This window comes from Embiotoca jacksoni, unplaced genomic scaffold (genome assembly GCF_022577435.1).
Source record: "Embiotoca jacksoni isolate LCO1_2020_lvr unplaced genomic scaffold, fEmbJac1.0.p SCAF_6, whole genome shotgun sequence".
Lineage (NCBI taxonomy): Eukaryota > Metazoa > Chordata > Actinopteri > Embiotocidae > Embiotoca > Embiotoca jacksoni.
This window is the reverse complement of record NW_027185414.1, coordinates 15,345,434-15,368,653: the sequence shown is the minus strand read 5'-3', so window position 1 is coordinate 15,368,653 and position 23,220 is coordinate 15,345,434. Positions and strand designations below refer to the sequence as shown.

At 39.7% G+C, this 23,220-nt stretch overlaps 2 protein-coding genes across 3 annotated transcripts; one reads left to right on the top strand and one right to left on the bottom strand.

Moving 5' to 3' along the window:
* Window positions 1-108: 108 nt before the first annotated feature.
* Window positions 109-2,818, bottom strand: bola3 (bolA family member 3). Of its 2 annotated transcripts, none has more exons than XM_069174357.1 (4): window positions 2,639-2,818; window positions 2,415-2,538; window positions 1,900-1,988; window positions 109-1,589 (listed from the first exon to the last, which is right to left on the bottom strand). In XM_069174357.1, the coding sequence occupies exons 1-4, from the start codon at window positions 2,723-2,725 to the stop codon at window positions 1,524-1,526; spliced, it is 366 nt and encodes a 121-aa protein (XP_069030458.1). In that variant the 5' UTR covers window positions 2,726-2,818; the 3' UTR covers window positions 109-1,523. The 2 variants fall into 2 exon arrangements, with proteins under 2 accessions (XP_069030458.1, XP_069030459.1); XM_069174358.1 differs by having other exon boundaries at window positions 2,660-2,818.
* A 1,200-nt stretch (window positions 2,819-4,018) lies between these two features.
* LOC138213400 (polycystin-1-like protein 2) lies at window positions 4,019-22,577 on the top strand. The gene is made up of 41 exons (XM_069174468.1): window positions 4,019-4,307; window positions 4,911-5,069; window positions 5,157-5,345; window positions 6,015-6,125; window positions 6,795-6,942; window positions 7,031-7,260; window positions 7,332-7,742; window positions 7,837-7,964; window positions 8,063-8,210; window positions 8,572-8,773; window positions 9,070-9,181; window positions 9,271-9,412; window positions 9,569-9,787; window positions 10,286-10,428; window positions 10,536-10,715; window positions 10,844-10,981; window positions 12,286-12,432; window positions 12,523-12,647; window positions 12,733-12,853; window positions 13,334-13,462; window positions 13,541-13,766; window positions 14,283-14,473; window positions 14,608-14,838; window positions 15,151-15,252; window positions 15,371-15,549; window positions 15,632-15,778; window positions 15,884-16,083; window positions 16,685-16,911; window positions 17,002-17,218; window positions 17,334-17,812; window positions 18,297-18,393; window positions 18,487-18,627; window positions 18,716-18,901; window positions 19,093-19,423; window positions 20,206-20,339; window positions 20,433-20,560; window positions 20,663-20,823; window positions 21,309-21,519; window positions 21,655-21,756; window positions 21,843-21,974; window positions 22,165-22,577. Exons 1-41 carry the CDS (start codon window positions 4,019-4,021, stop codon window positions 22,333-22,335), a joined length of 7,464 nt encoding a protein of 2,487 aa, XP_069030569.1. The 3' UTR covers window positions 22,336-22,577.
* Window positions 22,578-23,220: the final 643 nt, after the last annotated feature.

Genomic DNA, 23,220 nt, shown 5'->3' with positions numbered 1-23,220 from the left:
GTTGAGTTCATGTGACAGTAAACTGTCTACTTACCACACTTTAACACAAGCTGAGAAAGATTGTCAAGTTGTGATCCCCTAATGAAAGTAAGTAAAATAATAACCAGCTTGACCTTTAGCCGTTTACTTTATTTATGGTTCTGTCCGCGGTGTATTTGCTAACATTACTAGATTATTCTGTGGCGGGAAGAAACAAAAAACAAAGATGTTACAAGAAGGGGAAAACTGATCACTTGAACTGGGTGATAACTTGTGGATTTGGGTTTATCAATACACCTCCATCATTCCATATTACACAGTATTTGATTGGTATAAAAATATTGATTAGATTCCATACTTTCAGACATAATGCAGTGGTTTTGTGGCACCGCGGGCTTCAAACGTAAATCAACTAATACACATGCATGCTCAGTAAAACCTCGCCCTTATCACAATATATCAGTGCTGATATTAATATTTATATCTACATTATTGGTTATAATCCTTTAAATTTGGTGTATGAAGAAGAAAATTGTGTGCTGAACAGCTGAAAAACAAGCTTGTCAGTATGGTGACAGTTTCTATATCTGTGGGATTTCTATACTGCAGTTTCTTGTTATCAGACAACATATGCACTAAAACCAATATACAATAAAATGATAATCCTGAAAACATATTCTAAGGCTTCTTCTGTAGTCAACAACTTTAACATAGTTCAACTCCTTATACCAATGTGTTAAGACGAGGTGGGTAAATTAACTATTTGACAAATTGTCCCTCTTTCCAACATCCCTCAGACAGGAGCAAAATACTTTTTCTAATAAGTGTGTATTTTTAGTGTTTACATTCAGCACAATATATATATATATATATAAGTTTATAAATAAATGGCCATTAACAGTGCGTACATTTTCTTTGAAAACTTCTATCTCCAAAGCTGCTGCAGTCAATCCACTAAAGCAGCTGCTATTAATTGCAGCTAACTTCATCAGTGCATCAGTAGTATGAACACGTGTGTACAATCCAGTCAGTAACCAGTTCAAAACCACTCAACTTTCATTGGACAGTAACACATAAATTGTGCCCATAATGTCTGAAACATGGCAGACTAATGCTCTATAAACAGATGTGTGCCCAGTTTAAATCAACGGTCTGTAGCTGTTCTCCACTATTGATGGTCGCATTACTTTCTGGATTGCTGAATATTTCCGCAGCATCATTATCTCCCATGAGAGGAACCCACATGGGGAAGAAACCTACATGACAGGCTACAATATTCCCAAGTCCTTTTGTGCGTATTTGAGCCTTTACTGGTTTTATATATAATCTCAGAATAGAAGATCTCACTTTAAAAAAGATAATCTCACATTATTTGATTACACGTTTCATACTGTCAGTGTGTAACTGCCAGAGATAAATGTGCTAATGCATTTCAGCCACTGGCACATCAACAATTATCATGGAATTCATTTACTTCACCGGATCCTCTTTACAACTGTACAATCACTATAGATAGGGTGAACGGAGGGAAGGCAGGATTTTCTCTAATGTTTTGGGACTTCGGTGAATATTCGCAGCCCATGCATTCCTTGTATCTCATCCTTGAGTGCCTGTGGAGGACAAAACACAACAGCTAATGAATGAAATCCAACAGTTCAAGTATAACATAATATACAAGTGGTCCATAAAACATATCCACTGAAGTGAAGGAGATGCTCTTAAAAAATTACAAGCGAGGTTGACAGATGGATACGGACCAAAGCACACAAGTGCAACTTTCCGTACAATTAATATATAAAACAAACTAAACCAAACCAAAATGTCCTTTAGCCTCAGAATAGTACAATGTGACATCTAGTCTCGAGTTAGCCATTGTTTTTAAACCGCCGCGGCAGGTAGTGTACTGGGGTGAAGATTTACCTTGTTGACTAGCTGGTGTTGCTGAATGGTTCTTTTTCCTTGGAACTCACTGGACTCTATGTGGATCTCATACATGGCCCCACAGCCACCTGATCACAGCACAGCATCCCAGAAACAATACTGTCATTTCCCCGACGATATGTGGACACAGTCTGCTTTCTATACCGATTTCTATACGACGTCTATACTTCACATGCATTGACCATCTGGTATAAATCAATCTGATGGAATGACGCAGCCAGAACCTCTAAATTGTTGAATATTTCTTGTTTAACTAGGTTTGAATATTTCACACACAGCAGCCTCAGGGAAGAGCTGGAAACTCAAACAAAACATGAACTTGAGGGCAACTTTATCAGGTACATTAAAGGGTAAACACTGAATATGTGTCGTGTTTAAATGCTGCTATGAACTGGTGGTCTCGGGTGTTAACCCAATTAACGCGTTCGGGAAATCCTGTTCATTTCAGTGCTGTCAATCACGTGACCCATTGTTGTTGTTGTTGTTTTTTTTACCTGATATGTCCACAACTTTGAGCGACGAGGCTGACGGAAACTTCTCCTTCAGTATCTTTGCGATGCGGACCTCTCCGTCTGTTTGCGTTGACAGACATCTGCGCACCTGGGCTGGAACAAGGACCTGAGGGGGCAGAGAGGAGGAACGATGGTGACTCGGTCAAGTTTTATCAAACAAGATGTTAGTAGAAAGCTCCAGATCGACTCCATTAACTGCAGCGCACCGACTGACAGAAGATATTTACTTGACTACTGCGAAGAACCCGGGCAGCAGCGGTCATAGCGGCCAAGCTCTTCTTACAAGCCAACATAGTAAAAAAAAAACAAAAAACCGAAGCGTCAGTTTAATTATGGGACGATTATAAAACCAACACCGGTCGCTCGACGACTCATGTCCTCAGACAGCTTCGTCCCGCTAATATGACGTCACGCATCCGGGTACTTTGTTTTGACACCCGTCAGTGGTCATTTTAGGTTCACAGTTACAGTACATGCATGCTCCAACCATGTGTACCGTAATAAAACATAAATAACAAATAAATGACACCTGTGTGTGCATGCATAATAATTGCTAAGAAAAAAAGAATAATTATGGCATTTGTAGTTACTGTGTATGCATATCGTGTGTTTAATCAGTAGACTGTATATAAATCACGTTTCATATAATGTAACGCATGCTAGCTCCCTAGTATAACAAGAACTAAAGAACTACGTTTTTTTTTTATTATGACTCTGGCCTGGTGATGGAGACAGATAGACTTGTTGTTTTTCATAATTAATCCTGGTGTCTCTTATCCACAGAGCCTAAGGTTGTTCATTTTGGCCTCAGGGTGGTGGAGCTGCTACTGACTGAATTTGGGGATTGTTTTTTCAGATGTCAGAAAATAGCCGAGCGCTTAAAGGTGTATGTTGTCCCAGTGAGTTGTCCAAAGGGCCTGAACAAGGAACATGCACAACAGAAACATTTTGATATGTCACAGCAGGTATAAATGATCAAATTAATGATGACTGTATTCCATTCAGCTGCTTCAATTTCATGGACTATCATTACTTACTGGGACACATGAATAGAACAGAGTCATTGTTAACATTTACAAGTCTAAATATCTGCTGTGAAAAAACTATGTTGATCTTTCTATAAAGGGAAATTCATCGTAGGGAGATTTTTTTTTTTCTTCACAATTTTAAATAAGATAGTTAAATCTATTTAAAAGTATTGACAACTGTCCTTGGGGTTAAATGTTTTTAGTGGGTTCTGTCCTGTGGACCAGTTAACAGCTGCTTTTTAAAGCTCACTTTGACATTTTCATGGTAGGAACAGGTCTGAATGAGGAGCTTATCTCACTCGGCAGGCTGCAGCAGCCTGCAGTAACGGAGGAACAGCAGCAATCAGTGGCTGTTGACAGTGGGCTCTTAATCCTTTTCATTATATGCCTGAGCTTTGTTTGTGTACAAGAATTATGGGCACATCACAAAGCTGGGCACCCATCAAGGAAATCATCCCTGTCAAGGTTGTTGACGTCAGCACCCTTTAAAGACAAGATGCTACCAGAGAGTCTGAGCAGTGTCCAGGTTCAGAGATGGACAGAACCAGACTTACTTTCATGGTTTTCTTCTTCAGCTGCAGTTGTTATGCTGACGAGGATACAGATGCTCTATCCTGCCCAGAATTCCAGGAGGGTTTTGATGGTTCTTGCTACGAGATTGTGGGTCTGCAGCGACCTTTCCTTAGTGCTCAGGGATGGTGTGAGCGAGGTGGAGGTCACCTAGCCTTCATCCTGAATGATGAAATGCAGCAGTTCCTCCAGAAGCACCTGGAGCCGGAGAAGGACTGGTGGCTCGGGCTGGCACCTGCTGCTCCAAACCTAACGCTTGACTCTGCTGCCACTGAGGGTAAGAGGGCATGTGGGCATTATATGACTACTAATAATTACTTTACAGAAACTTTTTTGAATTAATTGACATGCATCTGAGAGTTATGATGTAGACCAGCTAGAATAAAATTTGTGTCACAAGTAAATATCGTTCATAATAGGCGGCAAATATCTCAGAAACACACCCTTTCACTGTTCAATTATGATATTGCAAAATGGATTACAAAAAGTAAGACATGATTGCCTCAGCTTTTATCGCACTAGGCATGTGCATTGTAAAAAACCTGCAATGTGTTTGTTTACTGGCCTTGGCAGGCACACTGGCACATTTGGATCTCTGAAGCAGCAGCTGTAATGAGAGATAAGTCTCAATCCTTTGAACTTTACAGTGAGGTAGCTGTCAAGGGGCCTGATTTATGAATGAGTCTTTATTGCCCCTCACAGAGAATGAGCATTTATTACTCAATCACCCTCAGTGCTTTCTTGTTTTATGATCCTCAAATTCCATGTTAAGAATTAACTTATTAGTAGGAACATTTTCTGCTGCATTTTTTTGAAAAAGCAGAGTACAAAATTCTAATTTGATGAAATTAGTTAGTAAATCTTTGTTGTCCTTTCCCAGGTTCCCTTGCATGGCTGGATGGCTCAGATGTCAGCTATAGTAACTGGGTGAACATGCCAGATGCACAAGCAGCCTGTGGACATATCCTGAGACATTCAGGCTTCCAGTGGGAAGCCACAGGAAACTGTACCCAGGAACTGAACTTCATTTGCCAGTTTGGTATGCACCCTTAAATTAATCAATGTGTCGCATTAAACTTACGTCTGTTTCCCTCTCTTATGAAATTAATGATTTTTTTCCTTATAGATTTTGGGAGATCTATGGCATGTGACGGCCAAAACGTCACATTGCAGTGTGGTTCGGGTCAAGTTATAGAGATTGACGACAGCTTCTATGGTCGAAAAACAATTCACTACTGCCGATCCAAACTTACAGCCTCGCCAACATCCTCACAGGAGGAGTGCAGCTGGATAGATGTGGTAGATTCAGTAACAGGTATTATGAATCATATAAAAGTACTTTTACGTCAGCATGATATAGAAAATGGAGAGAACGAGACATGTTATGTTTTGCAAACTTTATGGAAGCTATAATAGAAATAGAAATATCTGTAGATCTGGTACTCCTCATTTACTTGAGAAATTATGTATTTGATTTGTTACCTGCTACTTTGGTATGAATGTATATTTGTATTTACAGTAGATTCTATGGGAACATATTTGGCTTTGTTAAAGCTGCTTTAACCAAAAGGTACGATAAAATGTACTAAAATCACCACAGACTATGTTTTTGTTTCATGCTTTGTGTCAAACACAAAAACCTTGAATCCCCCGTGACTGAGGACAAAAGGATTAAACTGCCAGAAAAGACATTAGTGAAATCCCCTCCTTAGAGCTGAATAGATGGGCCTGGGTAAATATACATTCACATTCATTTCAGTCTAGGATTAGTCACGCCAGAGGAGTTTGTGCAATTACTAAGCAAATAGCTGGTGTTCCTCAATATCAATGCACCTCTTTAAAGAGCTATTAGACACTCTCATTTGTGGGTTATAGAAATATTTGCAAGATTATTTAAATGTGATAGGATAAATATGAAACAGTGGCATGCTTTTTACATCTGAAAGACATTATTGTCACGCGCTCGCCACATGTGTCATTCCAGCTCATTGCCACGGACTGCAGGCCTGCCAGGCTGCAACGGACCTGAGCTTCTTTGGTGAACCATGTCCAGCGCTGGGAAGTTACCTGTCTGTAGAGTACCACTGCAAACATGGTCAGATGCACAAGTTGTACTTTTCACTTCCACGCTTCATAGATTTTTCCTCACTGGTTTATGCTACATACTTGTCCCTATACAAATAAACATTAAATTAATATAATTATTACATTCCCTGTGAAGTTTACTGTTTCAGTGCGCTGATGTCATTTTGGACATTAAAGTTGATCATTAAACTGTAATTAAACTATAGCTTTGTCACAAATGTTTGATCACCAAATTTTCTACGTCACAGGTTTTCTTGTTTTCTTCTATCGGTGTCGGCAACAATTCCAAAACATCCGGTATCAGTTGTGCTCTGACATTAACTACCATTATATTTGATTTATTATTTTATTGCCTTGCAGAGTTTATCGACAAAGGGTATGTGTAGTTCGCAGCTAGTTCAAATTGATGTTGATCTCGTAAACCTCACACTATGTACCCTACTGTATGTCCTGTGTTGCTCTTTATATGACGAAATGTCTTATCCTTGACCTTTGATCTACTTTGCCAACAGGACTGCATTGATTTCAGAAAATATTCAGAGCCCTTCACATTGAATCCATCAATCTGTAATCAACCACCCATTATGACAAAGTGGAGACATGTTTTTAGTGCCAGTGACCTGATAATTAGAAATGTATGTTTCCATGATTCTAACTCAGAGTTATGATTTCCCACCAGGACTGCACTTATTGATGAGTAAACTCGCAGCCGTCTTTGATAATGTCACCATCACTGTGAAGTGGCTCCTTCATCCATTTCAGGGAAACTTAACATGCACAGTGAATGCTGGAGATGGCCACATTATTGATCCGTACAGCCCTGAAGAGTGAGCAAGACTTTGCATTTACCCAGATACTGGAAAAGCATTTAGAACTGTATTCATATAACAAATATTTACTTATCCTCTCTGACAGGATGGAGAGCACAATTATACACAAATTCAGCCATCCTGGTGTCTTCACGGTGGGAGTGGAGTGCACTACTAGTGACTGGCATGTTACAGCTCAGAAAACTATCACCATTCAGGAGCCTGTTGGCGACATTAGTGTGATCAAGTGCTATAGCAGGAATATGTCAACAGGTGGCACTAAATGCAGTGCACTTTATGGCAGGCCTGTTCAGATCCAGCTAACGGTAGAGACAGGTGAGTCACTGCAGGGGATTCATTAATGCTTTTTATAAACATTCTTATAAACTCTTTTTTTCTGTCAATAGGTACAAATGTTTCCTACACAATTCATCATGAAAAATCTTTGGTAGCAAACTTATCAGTGGAAAAAGGGATCACTCCCCACAACATTACACTGAATGCAAGTGTGGTGGAGAAGCTTGGACACGGCTGCCACAATGTGACTCTAGCTGCATCTAACAAGGTCACAGCCCAGTCAGTGTCCTCTGATCTGGAGCTGTGTCTGCTGGAGCCAGTTGGAGGCCTGCAGGCCTCTGTGATAGCAGAGGAAGACGAGTGTCCAGACTCTTCTGATCTGATCATTGGTGTGTCGTTGGAGCGAGGAGCGCCCGTGGAGCTGTTCTTCACTTTCTCTGGAGCCAAGGACACACTGACTGTGACCAGAGACATGCTCGATGACAGCTTACAACATTACACGTTCTCCAGCCCACTTGAAGGTATTTGAAGTTTAAGTCGTACTTTTATGAAGACAAAATTTCTTCTAGTATTTAACACGTTTAATTCTCCTGAATATAAAATCTTTTGCCAAAGGATCTTTCAAAGTGAACGTACAAGCCATAAATGCCTTTTCGGCCTCTGATGTGGATGTGGACCTGGAGAACATACTTGTGACTTGCCAGAATTACTCTGACCTTTCACCAGGCAAAGATGGAAATGCAGTACGTAAAACATTGGTTGACGTTTTCCCGAACATTAAATTTTAAAATAAATGTCCAGTGGTCTGTTTGTAGTAAAATAACTTTGTTTTCATCTACAGACAGGCAATACAAGAGTCGACAACTCTACTGACGTGAAAATAATTGCTACTCCTGGCACTTTGGTTGACTACACTCAGAGTGTCACACTGACGGTAACTGGAACTGAATCATTACCCAGCAAACGACTCGCATATGAATGGAAATGTAGTAAGTACTACAATAATTCACTGACCGCTCCCAATTTTTAACAATATGTAATATTTAAAATAATTTATTACAGGAGTGAATACAAGTAAAGGAACCCAGACTACAGTTTATGGTATTCAGATGTTAATAATAACCCGGATTATCCAGAATCAAGCACACATGTTAACATACTCACTTTATTCATTAATGAACTTTATGAGTCTGACATTGTAGTTGATTGATTTTTATGCTCTGTTGGATTGTGCTGTGTTGTATATATGTTATGATTCATGTTTTATATCTCGACACAGCAGCAGTACTGTAATATGATTATTGGTGTAGTGCTCTTGTTAATGCTCTGTTTCTGCTTTTGTCCAAACAGAAGGAGACTGCAAATGTAGAAACAAAACAAAGGATGAAACACACGTTATTGAAAAAGATTGCCTTCCAAATCCATTTCAAATTTTCAAGTACACTTTGACTGTGAGGAATAGAAGTTGGTTTAGGAAATGGGTTGACCTTGCTTCAGCTTCCAAGTGCATCACTGTTGTTCCTTCAAAAGAATTGACAGATGTCACCATCAGGTAAAAGGGTTGCATGTTGATTAAGTATTTAAATATCTTCAAATGAAGTTTTAAAAATACTGCAAATTAGAAATGCTGAAACTTGAAGTTTGTTTTGTACCTTTTTTTTGATTAATTGCTACTGTAAATAAAATTCAAAAGTTGTATTTCATGGGATCAAACAATGGGATTAGCACCCACAACCAGTTGAGAAACACTGCCATAAAAGATGTTTTTTTTTTTTTAAATTGGAATAAGCGATAATGTTATCTTTACTTAGTTATTTCTTAGTTATACATTTACTTTTATTCTTGCAGTTGCAATAATTGTGCTTCAATAAATATGAACGACCATGTAAAGCTAAGACTGAGCTGTGAGTCAACTTGCCCAGATGTAGTTTGGTATATTGAAGACCCCAAACCTCTGACAGTAAGTCTGATACAACAGTTAGTGCATTTTAAAATGTTTCATAAGAAATTCATGTATCAAACTGTTATTAACTGCTGATCTTTTCTCAGGAAAACCTCAACAATTGCTACTCCAAAGCAGGAAGACGGCCACTTATTGAGAAGCAGGATGGCAAGACTGAATATATTGTACACAGCCAGCATCTAAAAGTTTCAAGAGACATGATGCACAACATCAGTGTAATTGTTTATGGTGTGTTTTCATCCCGTTGTCAGGCGTAATGTGCTCTTTTTTTTTTTTTAAGAAGTGTACAAATGGCATTTATAAATGTCAATAACTAACTTAATATTACACCATAAATAGATAAAGTTACGTTGATTTAAAAAATATCTGTTTTTGTTTACACAGGCAGGAAGGTGCTTGGTTTTGTCAAGTTCACTCTTCCAATACCAGATCCTGAGCCGACTGAACCAGCTGCAAGCTCAGAGGTGACAGCTGATGCTCCTACAGACCCCTCATGTAGCATCTCTCCGTCATCAGGAACTGTGCTCGATGCTTTTGACTTTACCTGCACGGCAACCTCATTCTGCTCTACAGACTGTGTTTATTGCTTCAAGACCAACACAGGTAACAATGTGTTGCACTGTCATCTTCTTGACTTCATTTACATTTAAACAAATAACAAACATCTCTTAGAAAGTGAACTTACAACTCTACAACTATTGAAAGAAAGGGAAAGAATCGGGAGGACTATCAGTTAGTGAGGAGAATACTGATCAAGGTTATTTCTGGTGTTAGAAGCAATGAACCTAAAGTTTAAATGAACACAGGTTGATGCAGCTCGCACAGAATGGTTATATGGGTCCATTTTTAGGTTAGTGGCTGAATGGAAGTTAAAAAGTTTCCAAAAATCTGAAACTTTTGTCATTTGGTTTATGACATAGTTGTTTTTATTCTTTTAAAACTAAGTCCTTGACATGAACACAAAGGCTAAGTCAAAAAAGTACATCTGTTATGGATTTATAAATAAACATGTACCTGTGATTAATGCGTTGGCAACCTGTATGTAGATAAACAATTGAGAATTAAATACATCCGTACTCAACAGTTTCTTTTGTCTTTAAGGCAAACATCTGCGGTGCAGTAATGCAAGTCAGGTGAAATCTGTCTTCCTGCCTCTCGGAGATAAAAACAACAATTACAGTTTGTCTGTTATGGTGACTGTGAAAAATGAATATCAGGAAGCCACCACAACCATCACCACGCAGGTTTGTCAACTTTCATTATTTATGTACCTTAGAGAAAGGAGGATTAGAGAAATATATGATAAGATAAAATAATGAAAAAACATGATATTTGTTTATTTTCCTTAAAGGTATGGACAAGTAACTCCAGTGCCTCCATAAATGCTCTTCAGTCTGCAGTGGAGGACACTGTGAGTCAGTTAGAGCAGCAAGGTCTGCTGTCTGGTGAGGCACTGGGACAAATATTCACTTCAGTCTCTGATATGTTGAATACTGAGGCTGGTGAAGATCATAAGGATGAGAGGTTGAAGGTAACATAATGCAGTTGATGTTGTAACTGTAGAGGATGACATATTGCTGCAATATTTGAGTCCTGTAACTTGTACTGTGGGTGAGTGCAGAGCAACATGATATTAACCAGGCCTTCCTTCTCCTTCAGCTCAGAGAGCAAATGCTGACAAAAATGACCACCGTTCTGCTGGACTACCCCAGCAACACAACTCAGCAGGTGCAAGTGACGGCCCGAGCTGTGGTTGGACTCACCCAGCGCTCAGAGGAGCTCAGTCCTGCTGCTCAAGTACAGTTTATTAGATCACTATCAAGAATATTTCTCATCATAAGCTACATTTAACACTACTTACTGTCTCAGGGATGTATGCCTCCACCAATCAGCCAAGTTGCAGTTTACATCCATACCTGTCCAGTCTCATATAATACAAGTAGTGAAGACTTTGAAAGAATTTGGCATATAAAACTGATTCTGACAGAAGACAAAGTTGCAGCCATGACAGCCAACAATTCAAAAATCTGACAGCACAGAAGATCTAAGCAATCACCACATTTTCAAGGTGAACACCCAAGATAAGGGCCACAAATTCGGTATCTGACCAAGTGTGAAATATGGTCACAATATAAGCTTCTGTTCCTGAGTTATGGTTTTTAATAATGGCCAGAAACAGTGTTTTTGCAGAACATTATGAGTTACAGTAAAATTGACCTTTGACTTTTTGGATAAACTATGTCATCACTTTTCCTATTTTAGCCATGGTTTTTAGTTCAAACAAATTTTTGTGGCAAATTTGAAGCAATTCCATGAAGGTGTTTCTGAGATATCACGTTTATGAGAATGGGACAGATGTGAGGTCACAGTAACTTTTACCTTTGATTTCCTAATATCTAATCATCTTTGAGTCCAGTGACATTTAAGAAGAAAAAAAAAAAATCCCTGAAGGTGTTTCTGAGATCTTACGTTCACGAGAATGGAAAAGACAGGTCAAGCAAAAACGTAATGCTCCTGGCTACACCTGTCGCCGGTGTGAAGGGATAAAAATATACCAATCCATCTTTTTCAGCAGATGTGCTACAAAATGCAGCACAGACAGCCCCTTGTAAACAGGCTGTAGCAGTGCTAATCTGCAGTAATTACAGATCACTAAACAATGTTTCAGCAATAAATTACACACCATCAGAGTTAATTGTCTCTTATCATACAAATTGTAGGATAGGGCAGATTTGCATCATTACCATTTATGTGTTTAACACCAGCAGGTGGAAATGACTCTCATAGCCACGGTTTAATTATCAAAAGCCATTTTAACTGGCTTCTGTCTGAAATGAAGGCGCAAAAGAACCTATGAGTTGAGTATAGATACTAAAGAGTTTACATCCTGTTCAGGCTTTCAGTCAATTCATTGTTGAATTTGATTTTGTAAGAAGAGCAATCTGCAGCAGCATGGAGACCAGACTGAAATGTTGCCAACTGTCTGTTTCAATTTCAAACTTTAGTAACTAAAATGTGCTACTCTTAGCATAATGCATGTTCATCAGCTCTCTTTGACACAATCAGTTCTAATCTTTTCTGTTGCTGTATTTCTTCTCCAGGAAGAGGCAGGCTTATTGTTGGTTGACCTCAGCTCCTCCCTCAACACTATCAGTGTCAATCAGTTCAGCAGGGATGATGAAGAAGTTGTGAAAGCGGCTACACCAATAGTTGAAGCAGCCAGTAATGTTTTAAATGTTTCATCAAATGTAAGAATAAAACTCTCACTGATGCTGCAAAATGTCATTCCTCAGCCCTCTATGGTCCTTAATTAACAAAACATCATGTGTTCTCTACAGAAAAGAGTCTCAGATTTTCTCCTGACTGGGATAAACAATGTTCAGAGTGCTTTGCTGAATAATAGAAAGCTGAATGGAGAGCCTACCATCATTGATTCTGGTCAAATCAGTGTGTATGTCAACAGGTAAGACATGACTGACACTGACTGGAACATGTACTCAAAAATAAACCAGAAATTAATTCAATAATTCTGATTCTGCCCCCTGTAGAGTATCTCCAGAAACCATGCAAATGCAGGACATAAATGTCCAGAGGAAAAGCTCGTCCAGATTTTCCTTCCCCACACTGCCTGCTAATATTTTCTCTCCAGAGGAGCCGGTGGATGTCAGAGTAAGTATGCATATGGGAGGGAAATGGAAACAATAGTCAGTTGGATTTAAAGATGCCAACACAGTTTCATAAGTCATCAACACAGCGTAACAGTGTAACAGTGCTCTGCATTGGTTTCCTTATTGTTAAATGTCCACAGTTTCAAAATAATACATCATTATAACTATAAATACACCAGTTAGTTACAAGTATGCCTCTTTACCTTGAAGTTTTGCTCTCTCTCTCTCTTGGGTCTATACATGTAATTTTGAGAATGTTTGAAAGATTCTGGACAAGAGCAGCTAAGTTTCCTTAAACTCTGACAGCTGCTCCAAACATCTGTGACCAACAGTAAAAGACTGGGTCGTGTTGTCAGCAAAAAGTTAAAAAAAATTGTAGATAGGCATGTTGTATCACGCCTGCTACCTCTAAAGTCACCGGAGTCCCTGTTTTGCAGACTTTATTGTTTTTCTAATATATCAGCGTATGCATACCTTCTAGATGATGAGTTTTGAGAAGAATCCGTATTCCTGGAGGGAGGAAAACATCACAGGAACTGTTGGATCCATTTCTCTCACAAGAATGAACGGCACTGTCATTCCTGTTGAGAACTTACCTCAAGAGATAGAGGTAATATCTCATAATATAACACTTACTTACTTTACTTTGGATAACACATTTAGCATAATGTCTGTTCTGGTTTCTCAGATACTGCTACCAAGGCCTGATGTTGGGCAAGAGAACAGCACAGTCCTGGACCTCGCCAATTTCAGCACATTAATAATTGACGTTCCCTCGCCGGATGTAACGCTTGTGCTGAAAATGGAGCCATCTGAAGACATTTCCTTCATGCTATTCCTGGGATATAAAGATTATCCAGATGATGATAATTATGTCGCCAAGACTCAGATTCCACTGGAGAACACAAAAGAAGGTAAAGATTGAAACTGACATATACTTTTATAGAATAAATATTATGGCTAAAAGTCACTTAAAATGCAATTCAGAGATGGGAGATTATGTCAAAGGATATTTTCTGTTGCAAAACATATCCTGGCTTTTTAGGTATCTGTATCTCACAGTAACTGATTGTAGATTATCACAACCAAAGTCAAACTTTTGTGGTGTACTGACGGTCTATAATTCATTTTCATTCAAATTTCATCTCTTTTTTTGGGGTTGAAATGATGTCTACATTACAGTGTATGTGCTTTCCACAAATGCCAAAAAATGTTCCCACAAAAACAATCAACACATAAAGTAATGCATAGAACCAAGGTTTCCACAGTTAAGAAACACATAAAACACTACATGATTGAAGATACTGTGCATTGACAAAGTGTCAGACATTGGACAGTTAACAACAGTGTCACAATGACAGAATTTGCAAGATACATACTGTACATGTATATATGTGCTGTATATAAACATTTGTGTCATTATAATGCAGAGGAAAAATTCACCTGGGTGCTGAGTCCCAAAGACAGAACAGGAGATGTTGGAGTGCACTACCTTGTTTTAAAGCCCATTGTAGAGCCAGGCGTCAAATCCATCAACACCACTGTCACTGTCACATCTATTGCTGCCCAGTGCAAATACTGGAATGAAACTGGGTTGTCTTGGAGTGAAAATGGCTGCAGGGTGGGTACAAAAATAACACACATCCACAGTGGTTGCATTCATACATCCTTTGAAAGTTGAACTGTTAAATTTGACCGGCTGCATTTCTTCTTCTTCTTCTTCTTCTTCTTCTTCCTCTTCTTTTTCCCCAAAAGGTTGGTCCTCTCACCACACCTTTGGTCACTCAGTGCCTTTGTAACCACTTAACTTTCTTTGGCAGCTCGTTCTTTGTCATGCCGAACTTGGTGGATGTGTCACGTACTGCTGAACTTTTTGCTACATTCACCAACAATCCTGTAGTGGTTTGTTTTGTGGGGGCCATTTTTGCTGCTTATCTGCTAGTGGTTGTTTGGGCACGCAGGAAAGACATCCAGGACTCAGCCAAGGTAATTCTCAATAAAGACTTCAACCACAGTATATTGTTGGTTTTGATCTTGGTTTGGGCAGTCTAATTCAGATGTTCCTTATCATATGAAATCCTCAAAGTATTACTATAGTACCACGGCAGAATACCCCATTAAAAACTCAGGCACTGTATTCACTGTTACAGTATGTAAACTGCCCTGTATCGATGCAGCTGTTGAGCTCTGTCTCACTACTTCATTGATCTTAGTGTTGATACTCAGATGTACAACGTTCATGTTATGTGATTTAATTTACCAATTTGAAAAGATATCTGAATGTCATTGCACTTGCAGGTCAAAATAACAGTTCTTGAGGACAATGACCCCTTAGCTGAATATCGATACGTGCTGAATATTAGCACGGGGCACCGGCATGGTGCATCCACTTCCTCTCAGGTCAGTGATGTCTGTTAAAGCTTAGAGGGACTCACAGGACTTATTGATGTTCCTGCTTCACAACATGCTGACAAATCTCAGCATCTCTTTCCATCTTGGCTGACCATTTGTGTTCTAGGTGACCATTACTCTGTTGGGCACAGAGGGAGAAAGTGAGCCACACCATCTGACAGACTCAGAGAAGCCTGTGTTCGAGAGGGGTGGGGTGGATATGTTCCTGCTGACCACGCACTTTTCTCTTGGAGACCTGCAGAGCATTAGACTGTGGCACGACAACTCGGGAGAACATCCTGCATGGTAGGAGTTACCAGGGGAAAAGACTAAGGTCGAAGTTATGTGTAATATGAGCATAGCAGATATTTATTTATGCAATTTGCAGGTATGTCAACAAAGTGATTGTACAGGATCTGGAGACTGGTCAGAAATTGCACTTTCTGTGTAACTCCTGGCTTGCTGTAGACGTGGCAGAGTGCACTCTTGACAAGGTCTTCCCAGTTGCAACAGAGATGGATTTGAAGAGATTTAGGTGAGACCAGCCATGGAAACATAAAACCAAGTCATTTGAGTTGAAAACTATCATTTTCTATTATTCATTTGAAAACTAACTTTGCTATTCTTCAAAACCTTTTAGTAATCTATTCTTCATGAAGACAGCCAAGGATTTCCGTGATGGCCACATCTGGTTCTCTGTCATTAGTCGGCCTCCTTGCAGCACTTTCACACGGGTGCAGCGAGTGTCCTGCTGTTTTTCCTTGCTACTGTGCACTATGCTAACCAGCATCATGTTTTGGGGGATCCCCATAGACCCCTCTGAGCAGACCATGGACCTGGGTAGGTAACAAAAAATATATAGTATCATTCGCAGCTTTCAAGAATCTACAAACTAGATTTAATCATTAAAATTAGATTATTTTATGACACAATCGAATGCTTTCAGAATAGATCTATACACACGCAGAAACAAGTCCTCCAACCCATACGACTATATGGGTCGTTCGTTCCTATACCCTCAAATATTATTCACAGGAGTGATTTCTAAATCTGCACCTCGGTCTCCTGCACCCCAGTGTGCTGTTAACCTGCCTCCTTCTAATAAAAATAACCTGTAGACATCGTCTGAATTGCTTCACATTCGTGTGGCCACCACTAACAATGCAGTGTTAACAGGGGATGGTCATTTAATGTATTCCTGGTTTTCAGCACAAACCTGCATGCAAATAAGAAAAAAATATTTCTTATCAGATATTTACATAGAATTTTGCATGGTATTGACCTGTGGGTGAGGAAGTATAACTAGCTCAGTTGTAATGGGAGTTTAATGTACCTGCAAATGTGCTTTGCTGTATCCAAAATATTTCAATACAAAGTCTCACTAAAACTACAAAGGGCCTGTCACTTTCTCACATGCATCTAAACTCAATTTACTTTGCAGGTCACATCGAATTCACCTGGCAACAGGTTATGATTGGCATTCAAAGTTCAATCATCATGTTTCCCATCAATCTCCTCATTGTGAGTATCTTCAGAAACACGTGTCCTCAGGAGAAAACCACCAAAACAGATGCATCTAAACAGGCGAAGACTGTCCGAGTGTCTCCCTCACAGACTGCGTCCCCTCAGAAAGAGCTGAAGGACATCACACCAGATACTGTGATCAAGGTGAAGTCATAGTTATTCTTAGTACAGCCTGAAAGTAGTAACTCCTCTCCTTTCCATGTCTGAAGGTCTTGATTGTGGTATCCACATTAGGACATAAAGAGAATTGCTCAGTCACTCTCAAAGGCCATGAAGAGTCCACTGCCCCACCTGGAGCTCCATCCTGGTCAGCAGACTGACATCAACACTCTGCTGTCTCTGGTGGAGGACATCATCAGACAACAGAACCGAGTGGCAGGAGACTTCTACACTGACTCCTCCAAGAGAGACCGCTCTATGATCCTCAGTTTAGGTGCGGTGAATCTACAAGGTAAACTGCACCGTAACCTCTACAACACCCCCCTGCTATCATTTGTTTTAGATTTCTGTGTGTGTATATCTAAAAATATGTACATTATGTTCTTTTGGTTTGTTTGCATGGACAGAAAACAGTGTTTGGGGAAGCCCTCAGAAGACTTCAGATGACGTCCACAAGAAAAGCAACAACAGACGGTACCTGTACAGGCAGCTGCGTCATGTTGAGAAGGAGCTTGGACTGTTGGGACCTTCGCGTTTTCCAAACCCAGACAGCTACAACCGGGCCATGCAGCAAGTTCAGGGAATGAAAGGTCTTCTGGAGTACCACCTGTCCTCGTCCAGGCTGGACAGAGAGCAGCTCGATCGCAGCCCCAGTCCAGAGGAGAGCGTCGATGGGAACGCAAACAAGAACAAGAAGTACTGTCAAGGAGGGCTGCCGTGGTGGTTTGTGTTTGTCGGCTGGATATTGGTGATAGCGACCAGTGGTGTGTCAGGATACTTCACAATGATGTACGGGCTGACATATGGGAAGGACCGTTCGATAAGCTGGCTCATCTCCATGGTGGTCTCCTTCTTTGAGAGTCTCTTCATCACCCAACCTCTAAAGGTGAGGAGGTTTACTGTGGATGATCAGAATATACGGAATGAACTGAGACAGCATCTCAGATGTTTAGAGAGTAATTTATTAACTGATATTTAACTGGAATTTTGAGAGTTTCCAACTGATTTTCAATCAGTTTTTGTGTTGATAAAACAATGATATGAAACTTTGCTGATATGTAATGTATAGATAATTGTATTAATATATATATCCATCCATCCATCCATTATCTATACCCGCTTTATCCTGAACAGGGTCATGGGGGGGCTGCGGCCTATCCCAGCTCACTTTGGGTGAAGGCAGGGTTCACCTGGATAGATCACCAGTCCATCACAGGGCCTTATTAATATATATATGTTAATGAATTGATTTATAAAGCAAGGCTTTCTAGGTCTTCCACATATGTACATCCCAGTACCGCTGGATATACATATTTATAACACAATAATTGTTATGTAGTCTTCTGAAGCCTGAAAATCTTCTGTCACAGGTTTTGGGTTTTGCTGCTTTCTTTGCTCTCGTCCTGAAGAATGTTGACCAGGAGGAGTACGGAGAGCCTCAGATAGATGACAGTTTCAGAAACCCAGGCACGTGTTTTTTTTTCATTTCCAGTTGGGTTTTTTTTTACATTGTTTTGCGTGAAAAAATCGTAACACGAGTAAAAAAAAATCCTTTCTCAGATGATCCTGATGCAATGCGGGCAGCAAGACGAGACAGCACATGCAGTTTCTATCAACCTCCACCTGCTACTGACATCGAGAGGATGCGGAACAACATGATTAAAGAGCAGAAAGTCTTTGCCCTCATCAGGGAGATTCTCAGTAGGAGACCACTTTGATAAATTACAACAATAATAAGCAACGTACTACAGTTTAAGATGCTAATGTAAGATATTAATGTGTCATGCAGCCTACATGGGATTCATGTGGATGTTGCTCCTGGTAGCATATGGTCAGAGAGACCCCAATGCTTTTTTTCTGACCCAACACATTCGCCAAAGCTTCAGCAAAGGGATCTCAGACAGCATGAGTATTCAGGATGTGTTCAACTGGGCAAACACATCTCTGCTGAGCAATCTGTTCGGAGAGCACCCAGGTCAGTATTCTGTGAAGCTATTTACTCAAGCAGTACAGCTTTGTATAAATCGCCTTTAACATTTTCAATGTTTTGTCAACTTATAACAAAATTGAAAATACATTAAATTAAAATGAATTAATCATTTTGATTTTAAAGTTCATTTTGTAAATAAATAGAGACTGTTCTTCTTATCTGAAAATCTGCCACAGGATTTATCACGGATGGAAATTCAAAGTTGGTGGGTAACGCTCGACTCCGCCAGGTGAGGGTGCAGAAAAACTCCTGCCACATCCCTCGCTCCATGCAGCAGACTGTGCCGGAGTGTCACGCTCCATACTCATGGGAGCTGGAGGACATGGGCTCCTATGGTCCAGGCTGGAGTGAGTCAGCGGGTGACAACACATCAATGAGCCCTCTCAGCCAGTGGACGTACAAGTCTCAGGGTAAACTGAGGGCCTCCCCCATCTGGGGTAGTGTGAGGTTGTACAGAGGAGGAGGGTTTGTGGTGGATCTGGGACCAGATTTACAAAACTCCAGCAGGTAGATATTTTAATTCCCACAGAAATGAACTCAATTGAATAGTAAAAATACGTTTATCACCAAATGCTTCATTAATTGACTTTAACTTCATGTCATTCATCAAACAAATATACCACACCAACAATACAGCTCTGGAAATACAAATGTTTGATGAAGGAGCTGATTTTGCTGTGTTGGTCAAAAAAATACTTTTGGTGGTGTCACCTCAGACTTTAGGAAGATGTAGATGTTCAATTTTCATTGTTTGCTGACATTTTAAATGAACTGAATTATAAATTATTTGGTAGAATAACAGAGGATTAAATTGTTGTTTGTTGCAGCTGAGTTGTGGGTTCTAGAATTACGGATGTGAGTAATCTTATCAATGTACACTGACCTGAATCCTATGAATTGAATCATTCAGTTTATATTATTGAACTACTAAGACATTCATTAGGACAGGTCTCTGGGAATATGCAATGCAGATTTCTTCTTATTTTCTGACATTTTGTTGGCAAGTAATTTATCCCCCCAAAAAACCCAATAGTAGAAGTCATTTTATGCCACAGCCCTAAAGATAATATGATAACATAACTACATAATTTATTGAAAATATTACAACAACTAAAACATTCACATTGGTTCTTTAAAAGTTATAAATACTATCTAATTGGAAATATGTTATTATGTGCTTTAATTTGTGTTGCTGTGGTGCTTGTGAAATCAGTGATGCTGATTTGAAATTTGTCTTTTCATAAGTGCATGTGTAAATAATGTTATTTATCCATTTATCTATCCTGTAGAATCCTTCAGCACCTTTATGACAACACCTGGTTAGACGTGTACACCCAAGCGATCTTCGTTGAGTTCACTGTGTACAATGCCAACGTCAACCTCTTCTGCATTGTCATCCTCATGCTGGAGACCACAGCCATAGGTAAGTAGTCCAGGTGCCAATAGTGTGTGAGAGCTTCACAAAGCGTAAACAATTGGAAGCACTACGTTGTCTTTCGTGCTGTGTTTCTTCCAGGAGCTTTCCAGTTCCGCAGTGAGCTTCAGAGTGTGCGTCTTTACCAGTCGACAGGTGGCCTTCACATCTTTGTAATGGCCTCTGAAGCCATCTACTTCCTCTTTATCATCTATTACATGTTTGTTCAGGTGCATATTTACAATGCTTACTTCCCTACCAGCACAACTAATGTCACATAATAAAGTTGCTGACCTGAACACATGACACTGGCTCCTCTTGTGTCTTGACAGGGAAAGCTGATGAGGAAGCAGAAATGGTCTTATTTCAAAAGTAAGTGGAACCTGCTGGAGCTGGCGATCATTATTCTCAGCTGGAGTGCGCTGTCTGTCTTCATCAAGAGGACTTTACTGGGGAACAGAGACATGAACTATTACCAGAACAACAAAGACCAGTAAGCAATAAGACAAACACAACCCATAGAAGTACATAATCAAGGATGTTAACTTTACATACACATTTCCTACATATTGTTACTTTGCACCACTCAAAATTTGCCTAATTTCCACTAATAAGCATGGGATTTGTATATTCAGAAAGTGTTTTCTGCTCGTACATCCACTTTATTTATTGTATATACTGTGCATTTTTATATTTAATATTTTACTGTTGTTGTATTGCTTTCCTGTACCTATAATGCTGCTATAGCAAAAACAATTTCCCCTTGTGGGATTAATAAAGTAACTATCTATCTATCTATCTATCTATCTTTATTCTGACGACATCATTATCTGTGGGATGTGTCACATCTAAAATTTAGATTTTGTGAAAGACAACATGTACTTGTGTGTTACTGTGAGAATAAAACTCTTTAATGTACAAATAAACAGTTTCAGTAGATTGTTAAAACAAGGGTCTGTCTTCTCCTGCTCTGTCTAGATACGCCAGTTTCCATGAGACAGCCAAGGCTGATGCAGTGCTCGGGTATCTCATTGCCTTCCTGGTACTGCTGGCTACAGTCAAACTGTGGCACCTGCTGAGACTGAACCCCAAGCTGCACATGATCACAGCCACGCTGCAGCGAGCCTGGACTGATATCTCAGGCTTCCTGGTGGTTATGACCATCATGTTCCTGGCCTACTCCATTGCTGTGAGGAGTTTCCCACACTTAACATCAACAGGCTGCTGGACTCCCTGAATCCCTTCCTGTTTAATCCAAAACTTGTGAAATTGAACTCACTCAGAAGGTCGTTTTTAACACAAAGATGTACTTTCTGTTTTTCAGTCTAACCTGATGTATGGGTGGAAACTGTACTCTTATCGGACACTGCTTGACGCTGCACAGACCATGATCAGCTTGCAGCTTGGCATTTTTAACTATGAAGAGGTTAGTATGGGACTATTATAAATGTACTGCAGCAGATTATGACAGTGGGTCCTTCTTCAGTGTATTTATTCCTCCTGATCTCTCAGGTTCTGAATTATAATCCAGTGCTCGGTGCTTTCCTCATCGGCTCCTGCATCGTGTTCATGACCTTTGTGGTGCTAAACCTCTTCATCTCTGTCATTCTGGTGGCATTCAGTCAAGAGCAGATACATCATAAGGTAACTTATCCATGCTGGGTCTGAAATGTTGCTGATGTCAGTTTCCACCTGTCACAGCAGTCAACTGTGACCACTATTTGAAAATGTATTAAACACATGTTACAGAAGAAGTGAGAGCTTACTGTTACAGAAATAGCTTCATATGACTTGATAACGCTTGAGTTGTACCTAAAGCTCCCTGTTCTTACAGCCATCAGAAGAGGATGAGATTGTGGACCTGATGCTGATGAAACTCTGCAGTCTGTTTGGACTTAAACGTAAGAAACAAGCGGGTGATGGCCTAACTGAGGGGCCAGCTGTTTCATCTGCTGCAAGTAACAGAGTCGAAACAATTTCATCTGGGAATATTCATGAGGGTTGATATGTTACACTGCGGCCAAAAAGAAGTTTAACATTATAACATGCTGAATGCTTCGCTTTAGTTGTTGCTTGCCAAAGCTTCCGTCATTTTGTTAACATGTTGCTACTTTGTGACTCAATGTTAGCCCTCTACGTCCATAAATTATTACCATTTCTCTCTACTGCTACAAATCGTTCATCATTGTATGTGAAGCTGAAACACAGACAGATGGTAGGAACTAAGGAAAGTCCTTATGTTATGCACTCATGCATTGTATTTAGGATATAGTGTATTTTGTGAAGCAAATAAATGTGTTTCTCTGGCTAAATCTTGTACAATATGTTTTTTATTGGCGGGTGAAACATTGTATTTGCATCAATTTGGCTAACCTGATGAAAAACACTGTTTTGTTCAGCTGTAAAGCAATCCATTTTACACAGTATGTTTTACAGTATGTTTAATTTTCACCAGCTGCCACCTTAAATGCCAGCCATGTCCAGTGGTCGATAGTATAATATTCAGCAACATGTCAAATATAGATATATCTTATGTTTCTAGCAAGTTAGTATAAGGCAAGAGCTAAGTACTATTCCATTTTGGCAATTATATCATATGATATGCTGTATAACAGTTAATATTTATGAAACAAGGCCAAGCTCCCATTAAGGGAGTGACAACAAAAGCTGAGACAACAAACATGAGGTGGCTGCCTGAAAAAGAACTGATAAAAAATACACAGTTCTAAAAACCCATGGCGCTCCTACCTGTTGATGTTATAATATTCAACAAGATATCATCTTACTGTATAAATGTTGTCAAAATACAAAGTAATATGTAATATGATCTGAAGATCTGTGAATCATAAACGACAGCGCTTCATATCGATGGCCTGTTGTAAATTCACTT

Bases quoted from the DNA above. Each gene is read 5' to 3' on its own strand.
- bola3 (XM_069174357.1), bottom strand. From the start codon at position 2,725: ATGTTGGCTTGTAAGAAGAGCTTGGCCGCTATGACCGCTGCTGCCCGG. The intron at 2,539-2,638 runs GTGCGCTGCAGT...CTGCCCCCTCAG, and splicing joins TAAATATCTTCTGTCAGTCG to GTCCTTGTTCCAGCCCAGGT. The intron at 1,989-2,414 runs GTAAAAAAAACA...TGCTGTGATCAG, and splicing joins CAAAGTTGTGGACATATCAG to GTGGCTGTGGGGCCATGTAT.
- LOC138213400 (XM_069174468.1), top strand. From the start codon at position 4,019: ATGGTTTTCTTCTTCAGCTGCAGTTGTTATGCTGACGAGGATACAGAT. The intron at 13,463-13,540 runs GTAATATCTCAT...CTGGTTTCTCAG, and splicing joins ACTTACCTCAAGAGATAGAG to ATACTGCTACCAAGGCCTGA. The intron at 18,394-18,486 runs GCACGTGTTTTT...ATCCTTTCTCAG, and splicing joins TGACAGTTTCAGAAACCCAG to ATGATCCTGATGCAATGCGG.